Genomic DNA, 17,003 nt, shown 5'->3' with positions numbered 1-17,003 from the left:
TGCTTTTTTTATTGCCCACCTGATTCAGCTTTGCCCCAACAACATTCAAATCCGACCTGCGTCGCGCACCTAGCTTTGGTGGGTGAGTCTCAGCGGAAATTTTCTGCATACACAAGACTTGAACTCAAAACCTTATTTAAATGAAATAAAGTCACTTATCACTCGGATCAGCTTCTGTTTGTGATTAAATAAATGTTTTAGAAATAGAAAAGATATCCCTATATGATTTTTTTTGGGGGTAGAAATGGGGACAAAGCCCATAATATATTAATCAACTAAGAAGGGGGAATTGAAGTCCCGGCACAATTGAATCGGTCGATACAAAGTCCTCAGAAAAGGAGGAACACAAGCAAAATAGGAAGAGACACAAAGAGCCTCTTTAGCAAGCCCATCCGCAACCTTATTTTGATATCTGGAAATGTGCGTGATCTTCAGACTCCAAGGAAGTTCCATAAGCTTGGTAATTTCCAAGAAAACAAGACCATGGGTGCAGCGTTCATCGGATATCCCTGTAATGTTTAAAAACTTGAAGTGAAATTATTAGGAAAAATTATACCTAGATCTCACAGAAAAGAATTTATTATCAAAAGGTTCATGAAATTTACAAAATACTCTCAAATCCCAAATCTTGTGCATTTACAATTTAGCAAAGGACATTTACAATTTGAAAAGAAAATATAATTTATAATAGTAAGTTGTAAATACCCATTGCTTAATTATAAATGCCTTTTGCTAAGTTACAAATGTGCCGGCTTTGAAAGTATTTTGTGAATTTCATGAGACCTATCAATAGTAAATTTTCTTTTTGAGACCTAGATGTAATTTTTCTAAATTATCAACCTACAAACAAAACAAAAACAAAATCCTACAAACAACCATTATTAGCCCATGGGATCATTACAACTTTTTTGTTTTCATTAATTTTACCATCCATTCACATTTTTATCATGTGAATACATTGACATTAATTTATTATAACAGTTCCATTAACATTTGCCTCAACAGAAGGCGAAGATGCATGGTGGCCATGGTTCTAGGGCATTTAGGTGACCTAATGACTTTACAAGAAGCACCTTTCTGCATGCTACAAACACACTCATCGTGTGGAATTTCGGCATCAGCCGGTTGGCAATAGATGTGAACTTCACCAATGCCCCGGTAACAAGGATGACAAGTCTCTATGCATTCCTTTATATCCGGGGAACCACCTCAATGGTTGCCAGTTCACATGAGTTCACTGCTGAACATGAAAAAAAATTCAATATGCGCGCGCGCGAGAGAAATAAAAAATGATGGAGTGGAAAAGAGATGTGAGATAGAACCTGATGAAGTGAATACAAGTAGGATCAAAATTGGAGAAATAATGGATGAGAAGTGAACCATTTGATTTTTCAGAGAGTATTTTGTTTGACAAGCTGAGCTATATGCATGGCATGTTCTGTGAGATTTTATAGGGAGGAGAATTTAAAGCAACATAGTATAGTGCACTTTATGGGAATAATATATGTAAAACGACAAGATGTGTAGTTAATAGTAGTAATGGGAAGTCACATTAATCCAATTATGAATTCACGATGATGAACATTAATAGTTTTGCAACCCTCTTAAGCATGAATATTTATGATAATGATTATGAACATTAAGTAGGCTATGCTTTTTATAGCATTCACATGTTAGAAGCAAGACTTGCTACTCCGTTTGGTAGCATAGAAGGATTTTTTATGGAATTTGTGGGGAGTGGGAGTGAGGTGAAAATGAAATTTTAAAACATGTTCTAACAATAAAGAGGCAAGCATGACTCTTTGTAATCTTTTTATGAGATATATTTAGCTATTTTTAACATATTTTAATTTATTGATCTATTTATTATTTTGACATGTAAAGCATCTTTACACATCAATGATAGCACCTAAAGGCCTCTTAAATAGGGTGTTTTTGATAAATATTCATTTTATCTACCCTTATGGAAGGGGGCTAATGAGTGAGATCCACGGGGAAAGCAAATCATAAGACATCTTTGATTACTTATGCCGATGTGAGTGTGGGAACAATCAAATTTTTTGACACTATTTAGTGATGAATGAATCACTTTTAATAGTAGTATTTGAATTTTTTTAATTACGTTATTTTTGTATAATACATGCTAATATGTGCTCAATGTGATTATAACTATTGCATGCTATACTTATACTCAATCCATATAAAGGTAAGATGTGGTACCTCAATCCTCTTAGAGGGAAACTGAATAATAAAAAACATATTGTGGTGATGTTTGATAAATAAGTTAAATATTTTTTTCTTTTTTGCATTTGTGTGTTGATTATTATTTCTATATGATCTTTCATATAAAGTTTTCTAATGTCATGTAGGGCTGTATACATATACCGAAGCAAAAAGTTTGACTTTGCAATCATGTTCCTAGTGGTAATTATGAAAATGCATTTAGATGGATCATAATAAAGGTATACATTTATTCTTAATTTGTTTGATCAAATTTAGTTTATTATATTATAACTAACTATTTTTTTTTATCAAAAGGGCCCAAAAACAATGCGACAAACCTAGAGATTATGATTATAGCATTATGAGGTACTTGAAAAATAGCCGAACATGTGCCGGATAATGAAAATATGCTTGATGACCAAGTATGATTTCTATCTCTACTTTATTAATTTAAATAATTTACATTATATTACACACATCACATACTTAAGTTTGACTATGTTATTATGTTTGGCTTAACACAACTATAAGGATGCATATGCAGACACACATATTGCACCTCAGATTGAAGAAGTCTTTGAAGAGTTAGGTCAATATATATTCAAGCAATAGGTAAACAACAATAAAGATGATGAATGATAATTGCTTAATGGCTTGCTCATTAGGATTATTCTGTAAGTTCTTTATATTAGGCAAACAAACAATTACTGTGGCCAGTTTTGGTTTTTGATTAACTTTGGCCAACTTAAATTGTAATAAGATTAACTTGACAATTGTTTTCTTGCAATTAGCTTACTGTTTAGGGTGCATTTTTTGACAATTTGAAGTATTTACAGATGGACTTTAGAAGTGATTATAGAAAAATAAAGTTGGATTTTGAAATATTATTCAATGTATATGATTTTTTGTTTCATTTGGAATTCTATTGCCAGGTTATTGCTGCCGAGAATATTCGTTTTGTAATTGCAAGAGGATGCTAGAAAAGTAACTCCTATTAAAAAAACATAATAAATTAGATAACAATTATTTTAAAATAACCACTATATAGTTTGTTGAACCACTTGTGTAAAAAGTGATCAAAACTGGGCTTGAACGTTATATATTTAACAACTCGATAACAATTATTTTAAAAAAAAACCAATAATATAGTTGTTTAAAAGGTTCAAATGATTCAAAACTAAAACAAATTATATAACAATTATTTGTAAATAATTGTTATATACCTCAACTATATAGCAATTAAAAACTACTATATGGTTACTTCTGGAATATATAGCCATAATATGTAGGTTAAAAAATGTTATATATTGACAAAAATAACTATTATATAAAGAACTACTTTTTGTAGTAATACTAATGAAGTGGGGTATAATATTTAATTGAGATATGTATTTATAATATATAAATACTAAGGTGCCCTTTAACAAAAAAATCTCTTCCACCATCAGATGCTTCACAACTATTGTAAACTATTATCAAACCCAAAAATCAATCAAGAATCAGCATGTCTTTCCATTAGAGTTGATAGTTCGAGCTAAACTTAAATAAGCCTAGGAAAAATGAGGACTGCGCTTAGTAAAATTATCATTTTTTAATATTTGGGCCTATTTAGATTGACTCAAAAAAATTCAAGCAAAGCTCGATTAAGTTCAGTCTTGGCCCAAATAAAAAATTGCTTATTATAGTTCGTTTTATACTAAGGAGCCATATATTTTAGTGTATTATTATAGATATTTTCTAAAAAATTTAAAATGTTCACATTGTTATATTTTTATTATTTTTAATCCATGAAATATCTCAAAAAAATATTTACAATATATTTTAATCTTGATTTTTAAACTTTAAGACCCTTGAAATTTTTTTAAAAAATTAAGTCTTCAAATTTTTTAGGTATCCCAAAAATTAATTTTATATTTTTTATAATATAAAAATAATTTAATTTTAAAGTTTTTTTTTAAAATCAAGCATCCGCACCAACAGGCCAAAAGAGGTTAGGGATAAGTTTGGCTATTTGAGCTTTTATATAAGCGGAGCTTATTCGGGCTAAGCTCAACATGTCCAAATTATAGGCTCTACTTCCAACATTGAACCAACTAGCATGACAACAAAAATAATCAATCATGAATCAAAGCCCCCAAAAAAAAAACAATAATCTAGACACAAATAATCAAAATCTCAAAATGAAAAAAATGAATACATGCACAGATAATCAAAACCCCAGAGAAAAAACAATCAACAATTGTTGAAATTTCCAAATAAAAAACAATCAAACAACACAGGAAGAGAGGGGAGCCGCTGACGATGAAATTTCCAAAAATGAAATTGTGTTCAGCGACAACGGAAATGAGAAGAGGTAAAGCTGACATTGAAAGTGGAGGAGAAAGTGAGATGCTAGAGACGGAGATTCTGATTCCAGTTCGATTTCTATAGAGGGAAGAGGAGGATTGCAATTTTTACTCTAATAAAGGGGAACTGAGAGAGTAAAAATTGCTAGAGCTTCACCAACTTTGACCCCTTGCCTCAAGGCCACTATAGAAATCAAACCACAATTAGAATTGCCCCTTTTGAAGAACTAGCTACAGAAATCAAAGACCCATACCTTGCCGCTGAAGGCCACTTCTTCAAAAATTGTCCTTGCTATCTGAAGGAGCATCATCATATGTTGGTCATCCCCGAAGTCATTGCCATCACTACAATAGTCCTCTTCACAGGCCTTAGTGTCAATAACAAGGAAAGATGGTGATAGGGAAAAATGGTCAGACTTGAGGCTTTTGATAGAAGTGGAACCACGGGTTTTGGTGGGGTATTTGGTTCCATGGATTTTCATGAAAGTGACTTCCACAAGGAAGCCAAATCAAGCATATCAAACATGTAAAATTTGGGTTCTACTTTTGCTTCTCTTACTTCATTTCACTTTTACCTAACGGGGCATGCGCACTCTCCCTTCTTATTATAATAAGCTACTTGTAACTATGTACCTCACTAGAATTAACCAATTAAAGGGCGTAATTAACTCATTAAATCTATCTTAACATTTTAAATAAAAAATTCAACTTCACTCCTATTAGAGATAGAGAAACATAATATTAGATGAGTCATCTAAAAACATTAAATTAGAATTAAATTATCATTTTAGTAACTTGCTAGGGATACAATTAGAAAATATTAATTAATAACCTTCTATGTGACTTTTATTAAGGAGCCTTATAATAGGTATGGGGGAGTATTTTTCTATCATTATATGTCATTTTAGCACTTCCAAACTATTCTCTCTAGTTCTAATCATAAGAAAAAGGTAAAGGTGCATTCTTGTCTTTAAACTATTCTTCGAGGAGCACTACATCTTAAACTAGTGATTGAATTAATTTTGCCTTTTATATAATTAAAACAGAACATTTTTGTCCTTATCATTAAATTTTGTAACGATCAACATTGGAGTTTAAGTTAGCATTTTTTAATGAACAGTATTGAGAATTTGACAGCAAGGACAAACATGCTTTATTTTAATTATTTTAATGGTAAAATTGCTTTGACTAATAGTTTAAGGTGTTGGGTGTTTCTCAGATAATATTTCAAAAACAAAAATATACTTTTACTCTAAGAAAAAGTTAACTAACTTCACAATACCAAAGGAATGATAGTTAATGTCTTTGAACTTGTAAAAATGTTTGACTTTCTAATTTTGCTATTTACTAAAACTAATGATGACAACAAAGAGAGTGTATAAGAATTACAACCAGATGCAATTAAGAATGGGAAGTATTGAAAAAAAAACACTGCATATTTATCCTATATTTAGAACAAATAGAGTTTTAAAACTTTACCTAATAATTAGGACTGGAAGGAGTACATTTTATCAGATTAGTTCCACATAAAAATGACATATATATTGAAAAAGTAGCATATCATTTAATCTAATAAATCACTTTAAAGGATTTTCTCCAAAAAAAAAATAGTCCCGCTTGTGCCTAAGAAATAAAAATAAAAAACAAAAACATTACAATTTTGGTCCAAAAAGTGCAATCCTTACTCATCAATGATCATTACAACTTTTTTCCCTTTTATTTTCTTCATCAAGTTCACGTTTCTATGATGTGAATACATTGACATTATTAATTTATGATAACAGTTCCATTGACATTGGTCTCACTAGAAGATGGAGGTGGCCATGGTCTAGGGCATTTAGGTGGCCCGGTAACATTACAAGAAGCACCTTTTTGCATGCTACAAACACACTCTTCGTATGGAATTCCAGCGTCGGCCGGTCGGCAATAGGCATGAACTTCACCGACGCCCCGATAACAAGGACGACAGGTCTCCGTGCATTCCTTTATATTAGGGCAACCACCTCCAATGGTAGCTAGCTCGCATGAGTTCACCACTGAAAAAGGACAAAAATTTCAATGTATGTATGGTAGGAGGATACCTTTACAAACATATTTTTCCAGTCCTTATTATAATGTATTTCATTGGAATCAAGGAAAAGTACTTAAGTTCTTAACTTTGCATGAAAATAGAATAAATTTTCAATTTTACCCTAATTTAAGAGAAAAATTTTCAAATTTATATTACATTCTCTTTTGTAGTTTTTAAGTTTAAATAAGGATAACATAAAAAAAATGTAACTAATATCACATAAAGTATCTTATATTAAGGACCAAATAATCCTTTTAGAAGATGTCATATAGTAATAGGACTGAAGGAAATATCTGTATATATGAGAAATAGAAAATGATGGAGTGAGAGAGATGTGAGACAGAACCTGAAGTGATGAATACAAGTAGGACTATAATTGGAGAAAGAATGGATGAGTAGCGGACCATTTGATTTTTCAGAGAGTATTTTGCTTCACTTGGCTGCGCTATATGCATGTTATATATGTGGGATTTTATAGGGAGAAAATTTAAATAATATGAATATATATGGAAAATGACAAGATATGGTAGTATTAATGGGAGAATCCCAATCCAATTATGAATTCAGGATAATGAACATTGATAGTTTTGGATCCTCTTAAGCATATTTATGATGGTTAAAGTACACATTTAATATTTTTTTCCCTATCAATTAAAGTTTCATGTTGATCCTTTAATTTTATAAAGTATTTTGTCAATCCTTAATTTCATTAACAAAAAAATTTCTACATTAAATTTTTAAATAATGATAAAACATTCTCAAATATTGACATATTAAACTTAATTTTTAGAAAATAATAATGACTGGCTGAAAAAAATAATCATTTGAAATTAATGGTATTATGATTAGAGGATTAAAAGTATACTTTATAAAATTAAATGATTGAACTAAAATAAAAGATACATTTTAGCCTATTTATGATAATGAACATTGATGGTAGGCTATGCAAATCTGGATTGTTAAATTAAAATTGATAATTTAAATTTGATAATTTTTAAAAGTACGTATCCAATTTCAATGGCTCAGATTTGCAATGGACAAGCAGTGGAAGGAAAACATAGTGGAGAGAAACCCACCCCATGCTTTTTATAGCATTTATATGTTAGAATTTAAACTTATCCTTTCATCATAATTTATAAAATATTTTTAATCAAATTATGCATGCCAATAAAATTTATTAAATTAGTTTATAATCTTAATTTTTTTATAAACTTTTAAAAGTACCTTTCATTAATAAGAGAGAAAATGAAAAAAATTAATTTAAAGAGTAAAATAGTGAGGTATAATATCAGAATATAATCACATCATTAATGAAATATTATTTTTTTCAAAACTTCTTTTATTTTTGAATATCAACTCACTTTAAAAAATATCTTATAAAATGAAGGGAGTATTCCTCTATCATTTCATTTTAGAAAATTTTAGCATCCCCAAATTACTTCCTCTTATCCTAATTATAAAAACAAAATTAACCTTCACTGTTCCTTATGAATGGTAGTTAATATTCTTAAACTTGTAAAAATCATTTAATTTTTTCAATTTCACCCTCCACTAAAATTAATGGCAACAATAAAGTGAGCATCTAGGAATTATAACTAGGTGCAATTAAGAAGAAGCGAAACTAGAAAAAGAATTAACTATTATATTTTTATCATACATTTAGGACCAAATAAATTTTATAAAACTTTGCCTTATAATTAGGACAGGGAGAGAATACATTTATCAGATATCGAATCTATATAAAAAGGACCTATATGCTTAAAAAAGTGGCTTATGGATCACTTAAAAGGATGCCCCCTAGAATTATAGTACCCCTTGTCTACTATGGATCAATAGAACAAAAAAAAAAAAGAGTACAATTTTAGTCCAAAAAGTGAAATTTTTTTACTCAAAAAAAAAGATCATTACAACTTCTTTTCTGTTATTTTCAGCATCAAGTCAAGTTTCTATTATGTGAATACATTGGCATTATTAATTTATGACAACAGTTCCATTAACATTGGTCTCATTACTTGAAGAAGATGATGGTGGCCATGGTCTAGGGCATTTGGGTGGCCCAACGACATTACAAGAAGCACCTTTCTCCATGCTACAAATACATGCGGTGTATGGATATCCGGCGTCTCGACAGTAGGCATGAACTTCGCCAACACCCCGATAACAAGGACGGCAAGTCTCCGTGCACTCCTTGATATTTGGGCAACCTCCTCCAATTGTAGCAAGTTCACATGCATTCACCACTGAACATGAACAAAATTTTTCAATATACATGCGCATGTCCGTTGGAATATTGTGTTAGAGAGAGAGAAATAGGAAATCAGAAGGGGAAGAAAAGATGTGAGACAGAACCTGAAGTGAATGCAAGAAGGACTATAATTGGAGAGATTGGTGATGATATCTGGACTACCATTTTGATTTTTGAGGATGAAACTACAAGAGAGTATTCTATACTTGATATTTGGAAATTAGCATGTTATAGGAGATTTATAAGGAGTAGAATTTAATGCAGTGACATTTTAATTTTAATGTTATGGGAGATTATGCATTTAATAGCATTAATGGGAGAATCACAATAATCCAATTTGAATTTATGACAATAAATATTGACATAGGGGAGATAGTATTGGGCCCTTTAAATTGGAATCCCCCCCCCCATAGAAAAAAAAAACAAAATTAAACTCTTAATTATCTTTAATATTATGCACTCTTTTCATATTTATTTTTATTTAATACTCTCTCTAATCCTATTTATCAAATAGAAAGAAAATGTTATTAAAGTATATATATTTAGTAGGTAAAGTTGAAAAATAATTAAATTTATAGATAGAGTTAATAAGGTTTAAAATTTTTCTTAATTTTAATAAAACATATTAAAAATACCTTGTAAATAGTACCAAAGGAATATAATGTTTCAATTAGAAAGCCTTATTAATCATTCCCTTGAGTCTCTATTACAAGACACTTTTAACTACTTTATTAGAACAAAAAAAGTGGTTAAATTATTAACTTTATCTAAAACTAGAATAAACTTTCAATTTTACTTCATTTTAATTATTTTAATTTTATTTGGAGTATGTATCATTTCTATTATACTTCAGAGCTTACTATTGTCTTTTAGATATTTAAGTAAGGTACTTTGTAACGTATATATGTATTAGTATAATTTAAAAAAGAGAAAACACTACTATTTTTTATTTCTATATTTTATTCGAGTTTTGTTATATGTCATTGTATTTTTTTTTTGGTCTTTCAATTTCCTATACCTTTTTTGTCTACAACTTTGATCCTTATAGTTTTAAAAGGATGTTGACATGGCACAAATAGTGTCAAGATTGCTGATGTGTTTAGTAACATTGTTATGTTCATACTGATGTGTTAAATAGTTGTTGAGTTGGACTTTTTAATAAGCAAAATAAATTTTTTTAAAAATTATATAAGATAAAAAAAGGCTAATTTAGAGTTAAAAAAACTCTCAACTTAAAATATCTCAAAAATATTTAAAATATATTTTAATCTTAATTTTAAACTTTAAGACCCACAATTTTTTTTAAAAAAAATTGAGTCTTTTACATTTTTTAAGTATACCAAAAATATATGTTTTATTTTTATAGTATAAAAATAATTAATTTTAAAGTAAAAATTGATTATTTTTTAAAAATAAAAAATTTAAGAATTTGGGTATTTAAGCAGGTTCGAATATGCCCAAAAAGGTTGGGGTCGAACTTGGTTATTTAAGCTTTTTTATAAGCTGGAGCTTATTTGGCCCATGCTAAAAAAATGTAAAAGACTCAATTTTTTTTAAAAAAATTTGGTTGCCTTACTGATTAAAAATTAATATTAAAATATGTTTAAAATATTTTTTTGAGATATTTTAAGTTGAAATTTTTTTTAACTTCATGTTAGCCTTTTTTTTTATTTGATGTAGCTTTTTTAAAAATTTATTTTGCTTATCAAAAAGTCTAACTCAACACTTATTTAACACATCAGCACAAATTTAACGTTATTAGTGGACACGTTAGCAATCTTAATACCTTTTGTACTACATCAACATCCCTCTAAAATTATGAGAACTAATATTGTAAACAAAAAAAATATAAAAACTTAAAATATTAAAAAAAGTGCAAAAATGTATAATAAAATTTGAGTAAAATATAGAGACAAAAAATAATATTTTAAAAAAAAAAACTAAAAAAGTTATGCTGCCCTTAAGGCTTAACCCTCAGCCTTGTCAATTATGCGCAGGGCTTGAGAGAAAAAAGTGTTGAATTTAGGATGATGGGTCTCATAGGCTTAAGTCCTCAAGACCTGGCCAAGTTTATAAAGGGTCGAGCTGATACTTATTAACAGCTTCACGCTTGGACATTTTAGGGCTTTTAGGTAAATACAGTAGGGACTATATACATACTACCCAAGACTAGCTACCTTTGATAAGCGATCGAGCTGGCCGCGAAGCATATCTGAATCCAAGTTTGTCATTATGTAATTAAATTAAAGTTTCCATTTTTCTTCATTGTATATGCTGCTTCTCTTTACACACACACAAATTTGAGTTGGTATATATCCACAACTCAAACATCTTATGAAACGTGGCGAATGGAGTGTTCTAGTGTTACCTTGGACTCAGTACCAACAACGACAAATTCACACAATTAAATTTCCTTGTCCCTTATGAACTATATGTAGCTAGCCATATATTAGCTCAATATTCATGGTGCCACTTCTCATCCTTATCTTATCAAAATATATTATTTTTTAACACATGTCAATCATATTAAAATTAAAAGTGATTCATATATATTTTTTTTATTAAAAAATGTAAGGTATTTTTAACTGAATTTCACCCTCTAATAAAATAATTACCTACTTTCAAACTAACTCTATCCTTTCATATTTACCCCTCTTAAACACCCTATAATATATGTAAAGTCATTATCAATAGGGGTACCTTTTAAAAAAAAGTAATGATTACACATCAAAAGATTAAAAATATCTTATATTTTTTAACATCCAACTCCTCAAAAAATATTTTATATTTTTTAATAGAGGGAGTATAGTTTAATAATTTGACTCTAATTAATAAAATTAGACCTTAAGCTTATATATATATATAAATAATATTCTGTCACCGAAACTGTAGTCTCTCTGCATGATAATAATTATCATTCTTCAATAAACTTCACATGCTTTTACAACTTTATTTCACATCAAATAGAACCTAATGGAAAAATTCATTAACTTCATCATTATATTTTCCCTCCATATTTTTAGTTGGGCCCTACCATAGTACATACCCCACATCCTTATGCAACTCTTGAATGCATTAGGATAAGGATATATACGAGCAATACAAGATGATAACTTGTAATTACAGTGTTACCATATATTTCAATGCTCCCCACTAGTAAATAAATGTTATTTTAGTTGGTAATGATTTAATTGGATAATTTATAAAATTGTGGAGTCAAATAATGTTGTCAACATGAGAATCTTATTAGTAGGCTATCTAAGTATCTTTTTAAACTTTGATACATGCCTTGACCTTAATAAACTTACGAGATCTAACTTCACCTAAATGTTGTCAATGAAAAATAAAAAAAACTGCCCACCAGCTTCACAACGTAGTATCATATTCAGTCTATGTTCAATGCATCATATCATTATCTTCACCTTTGTCTACCTCATGAAACACTCGTCACCTTGCATGCCACTTCAAGTCCACATGTCCTCCATGCATGAGAATTGAATCAAACCTCACACACGCGCGTAGTCCTTCCCTTCATGATCTGCTTCTATAAATACCAGACTTGTCATTCCCACATTTGCATCGATGAGTTTAAAGTTGTGATCGCTGACTGTTCACAACAATGGCTTCTTGTAGCACTTTGTTGCAAGCGAGGCTCCCTCTGTTGCTGTTTCTGGGTTCAGTTTTCCTGGCAATGGCCTCTGTCTCTGTCGGCCTTGCCTTCTGGGAAAACCAGAATCCCAAAAACCACCTCTGTGTCAAAAGCTGCGAACTTGAAAATGGTGCTGCTTATCGCAAGTTTGCTTGCCGCTCTCGTTGCAGGATGATCAATGAGATAGAAAGTGGACGTGATCCACAGGTAAGACTGTATATCTATCTATTCATGTATTAGTGCAATGAATTTGTGACTTTTGATGACTCAGTAAAGTAATATAGCAAACCAAAATGATATTATACATATATGTATATATATCGTCAGGAACAAGAACAAGGTCAACGCGAGCGGGAACGCGGACGTGATCCACAGGTAAGAGTGTGTGTGTGTATATCTATTCATGTTTTAGTATTTAGTACAACGAATTTGTGACTTTTGATGAGTCAGTGAAATGATTTTGTGAACGATTAAAATATAATTTTACCTTTAAATTACAGGACCACGAAACTCATATATTTTTAATATAATATTCTTTTTCAATTTTTAAAAATGAGTGTAATGTTACATTTTCCGCTAATAAAAATAAATTTTACTGTTATTTGTCAGAAAATTATAAAAAGAATTCAAAAATTACAAAAAATGATTGAAAAGATTTTTGTAGTGCTTTTCTTTTCTTTTATCAATTTATTAATAATAGAAATAATAATACATTGTTCTTATTGTGAAAAAATATTATATAAAAAATAAGGTTAAAATCTAAAACATTTTTGTACCTATACTTCTTAAGACAATTTGTCATTTAATCCTATAATATATTAAGATATTAATGCCAAATACATATATATGGTCAGGAACGAGGACAAGGTCAACGAGAGAAGGCGCGAGAACAAGAACGGCGAGAACGTGAGGAGGAAAGGAGGCAACGAGAGGAACGACGTCGTCAAGAACAAGAAGAGGAACAACGACAACGTGAAGAGCAGAGAAGAGAGCGCGAAGATGAGAGACGACGTCGTCGCCAGGGAGACGACGATGACGACGAAGAGGGCCGTGAGCAGGAAGAAGAAGGACGACAAGGTCAACGAGAACGGCGAGAACGTGAGGAGGAAAGGAGACGGCGAGATGAACGACGTCGTCAAGAACGAGAAGAGGAACAACGACAACGTGAAGAGCAGAGAAGAGAGCGCGAAGATGAGAGACGACGTCGTCGCCAGGGAGACGATGACGATGACGACGACGACGACGAAGAGGGCCGTGATCAGGAAGAAGAAGGACGACAAGGTCAACGAGAACGAGATCGGCGAGAACGTGAGGAGGAAAGGAGACGGCGAGATGAACGACGTCGTCAAGAACGAGAAGAGGAACAGAGACAACGTGGAGAGCAGAGAAGAGAACGCGAAGATGAGAGACGAAGTCGTCGCAAGGGAGACGACAACGACGACGAAGAAAGCCGTGAGCAGGAAGAAAGACGACAAGGTCAACGAGAAAAAGATCGGCGAGAACGTGAGGAGGAGAGGAGGCGGCGAGATGAAAGACGTCGTCAAGAACGAGAAGAGGAACAACGACAACGTGAACAGCAGAGAAGAGAGCGCGAAGATGAGAGACGACGTCGTCGCGAGGGAGACGAAGAGGGCCCAGAATCACATCGTCGTGAGCAGGAAGAAGAAGAACAAGAACAAGAAGAAGAGCTAGAAAGACGAGGTTCACAGAACCAGAATCCTTACCATTTCCGATCTGGAAGCTTCCAAACTCGCTTCCAGAACCAACATGGCAGCATCCGAATCCTCCCAAGGTTCGACAAGAAATCCAACCACCTTCGAGGTCTCCGAAACTATCGATACGTGGAATACGCGTTACGACCAAATTCTCTCTTCATCCCCCATCATCGCGATGCTGAAGCTCTCTTGATCGCGGTCGAAGGCAAGTTTGATAATCCTCGTTCATACATGATATTGGAAGATAAATATTCTTATTAATTGATGATTAATTATGCATGATTATTACAGGAAAGGCCATTACTACTATTGTGAACCAGACTAATAGAGAGACCCACCACGTGGAGCAAGGTGACGTGCTGAGGATCCCACCAGGGTCACTTGTTTATACTGCTAATATTGAAAACAGGAGGTTCAGAGCTGCTAGTCTTATCCTTCCCACGAACATTCCTGGGCAATACGAGGTCATCGATCAATTTTTCAGACATCGATTATATTCAATCCATCAAGTTCTGATATTTACCAACAGAAATCTCATGGTGTGTGTTTGGTTTAATTAATTTCCTTCTGCAGAATTTGTATCCCTCTGGCAATCAAAACCCTCAGTCTTACTATAAGGCCTTCAGCAAGAAAACTCTCGAGGCCACCTTCGACGTGAGAGCCCAATCAACATTATCATCATCATTATAAATTATTAGTTAACTTCCATTTGTGTTCTAATTAATTTACGGTGTAATGTTTTGAAACAGAGGGAGTACAATGAGATTCAAAGGGTCCTACTCAGACAGCAAGAACAGAGTTCAGAAGAGGGAGTGATGGTGCAGCTATCGAGTGAACAAGCAAGAGAACTGAGAAAACAAGCCGAATCATCATCGTCGAGCCCAAGAAGAAGGAGGCATTCAAGTTCATCATCATCTTGCATATTGAACTTGAGAAACCTTCAACCTCGTTACTCCAACGACAATGGTAAATTGTGGGAAGCTCGCCCTGAGGAAATCAACCTTCTTCAAGACTTGGAAATCTCCGTCGTTTGGCTAGAACTCAAAAGGGTAATTATATACTAAACCATGCTTTATTCAACATTATTATGCACAAATAATATACATATAAGTTCATTTTGTGTTGAATAATGTTGTCTCTAGGGATCTTTGTTTCTACCACACTACAACACAAAGGCCATAGTGGTAGGCCAAATTATTGATGGAACATCAAGACTTGAAATCGCATCTCCATATCTGGCTAATAACCAAAGATCAGAAGAACAAGAACAAGATCAAGAGAGAGAGCGAGAGCAAGAGCAAGAACAGCAGCAGCAAGATGAAGAACGAAGAGAGGGACAGATTCAGAGGGTTTCTTCGAAGCTGCATCAAGGTGATGTTTTCCTAGCCCTTGCAGGTCACCCACTAGCCCTCAGAGCCTCAAAGAAGAATGATCTGAGGATGGTCGCGTTCCTTCTTAATGCTGAGAACAACCAGAGGAACTTCCTTGGAGGTGTGTGATCTCTCCCTCTCTCTTCTGTTACTCTGTGCGTGCGTGCGTGCGTGTGTGTGTCTGATTTAAAGTGTTTAACTTGTAACTTATTGGGTGATGATTGTTTTGAAGGCGAGAGAGACAACGTAGTTAATCAGATGCCTAAGACAGTGAAGGGGCTGGCATTCCCAGGATCTGGAGAAGAAGTGGAAAAGCTCCTCGGAAACCAGAAGAAATCATACTTTGTAAATGCTCAGCGTCGTCAGCAGCGAAGTGATGAAGATGAGGAAGAAGAAGGAGATAAGGAAGAGAGGGCTCTATTGTCTTCCATTTAGGAATCTTTCTAATAATAATGCCAGCATACTTATATGCTTGTGGGCATGTAATATAAGGGCTTGAATAAATACTTGCTATGGGAGGAGGCTTTTGCATATGTATGTATCAGAGCTGATGATATGGCTTTCTACTGCTACAATAAATAAATAAATAAACGAATAAATCGAGCCCTAACTTTGTGTGAAATTGTAGTACTGTTCCTCTCTTCGTTGCCATTTGTTTTAAGTTCTCTCTTGCCTCTAATTATGAGTCGTGTTCACAGTAACTAAGCTGGAGCCCTAATTGAATAAAGGCCACGTTTGTCCACATAAATAGGACAAATTAATACTGTGAATATATTAAGTCATGGATACTAACATCGCACCAAGAAATAAGTTTAGCTGAAGTTATAGTTAAAACTAATGAACTTTGTAACAAAACGTAATTTTGTTTAGATTTGTTGTTAATTAGTAACTGACACATTTTTATAGCAGTTCAACAAGGCATATGCATGGACTGAACAGTATCATCAACTCCAATATCATATACTCTCTCTCTTGATATATAAGAGAACTAACACTTGTTTTTTTTTAATATATATAAGCAAAGTCATAATTATTATAATTTTTTAAACTGTCTTTATAATCTTATAATTTTCATTCATGAAAAATAATTAATACAGCTTACTTTGATTGAATATAAGGGTATTTTAATCAATTTTTATTTTATATATAGTTAATGATTTTTTTTAAAGCATGTAACATAATTATTTTCTCTTAACATTGAAATGGCGGGAAGGACGGAAGTAGTTTTTTTTTTTTTTGGGTCATAGATATTGAAAAGGAACATGCATGTAGGGTAGTTTCTCATGCGAGAAATCTTAGAAATCTTCAGATTAATACCTATATCTTTGCAATTTACCAATCAATTTAAGAAGCCTTTTGCATTAGTGCTGGTGGATCAATCATCA

General features: G+C 32.3%; 1 protein-coding gene across 1 annotated transcript; it reads left to right on the top strand.

Annotated features, from left to right (window-relative positions):
* The first annotated feature begins 12,503 nt into the window (after positions 1 to 12,503).
* LOC129298292 (vicilin-like) lies at positions 12,504 to 16,129 on the top strand. The gene is made up of 8 exons (XM_054936692.1): positions 12,504 to 12,740; positions 12,861 to 12,908; positions 13,388 to 14,453; positions 14,540 to 14,712; positions 14,822 to 14,902; positions 14,998 to 15,297; positions 15,391 to 15,739; positions 15,851 to 16,129. Exons 1-8 carry the CDS (start codon positions 12,504 to 12,506, stop codon positions 16,051 to 16,053), a joined length of 2,457 nt encoding a protein of 818 aa, XP_054792667.1. The 3' UTR covers positions 16,054 to 16,129.
* Positions 16,130 to 17,003: the final 874 nt, after the last annotated feature.

Source organism: Prosopis cineraria, unplaced genomic scaffold (genome assembly GCF_029017545.1).
Source record: "Prosopis cineraria cultivar Desert tree isolate PC_DT_omini unplaced genomic scaffold, ASM2901754v1 PC764, whole genome shotgun sequence".
Taxonomy (NCBI): domain Eukaryota; kingdom Viridiplantae; phylum Streptophyta; class Magnoliopsida; order Fabales; family Fabaceae; genus Prosopis; species Prosopis cineraria.
This window is presented reverse-complemented; position numbering and strand designations above follow the sequence as displayed.

Excerpts from the sequence above, each read along its gene's own strand:
- LOC129298292 (XM_054936692.1), top strand. The coding sequence starts at position 12,504 with ATGGCTTCTTGTAGCACTTTGTTGCAAGCGAGGCTCCCTCTGTTGCTG. Across the intron at positions 12,741-12,860 it reads AAAGTGGACGTGATCCACAG|GAACAAGAACAAGGTCAACG; the intron begins GTAAGACTGTAT and ends ATATATCGTCAG. Across the intron at positions 12,909-13,387 it reads AACGCGGACGTGATCCACAG|GAACGAGGACAAGGTCAACG; the intron begins GTAAGAGTGTGT and ends ATATATGGTCAG.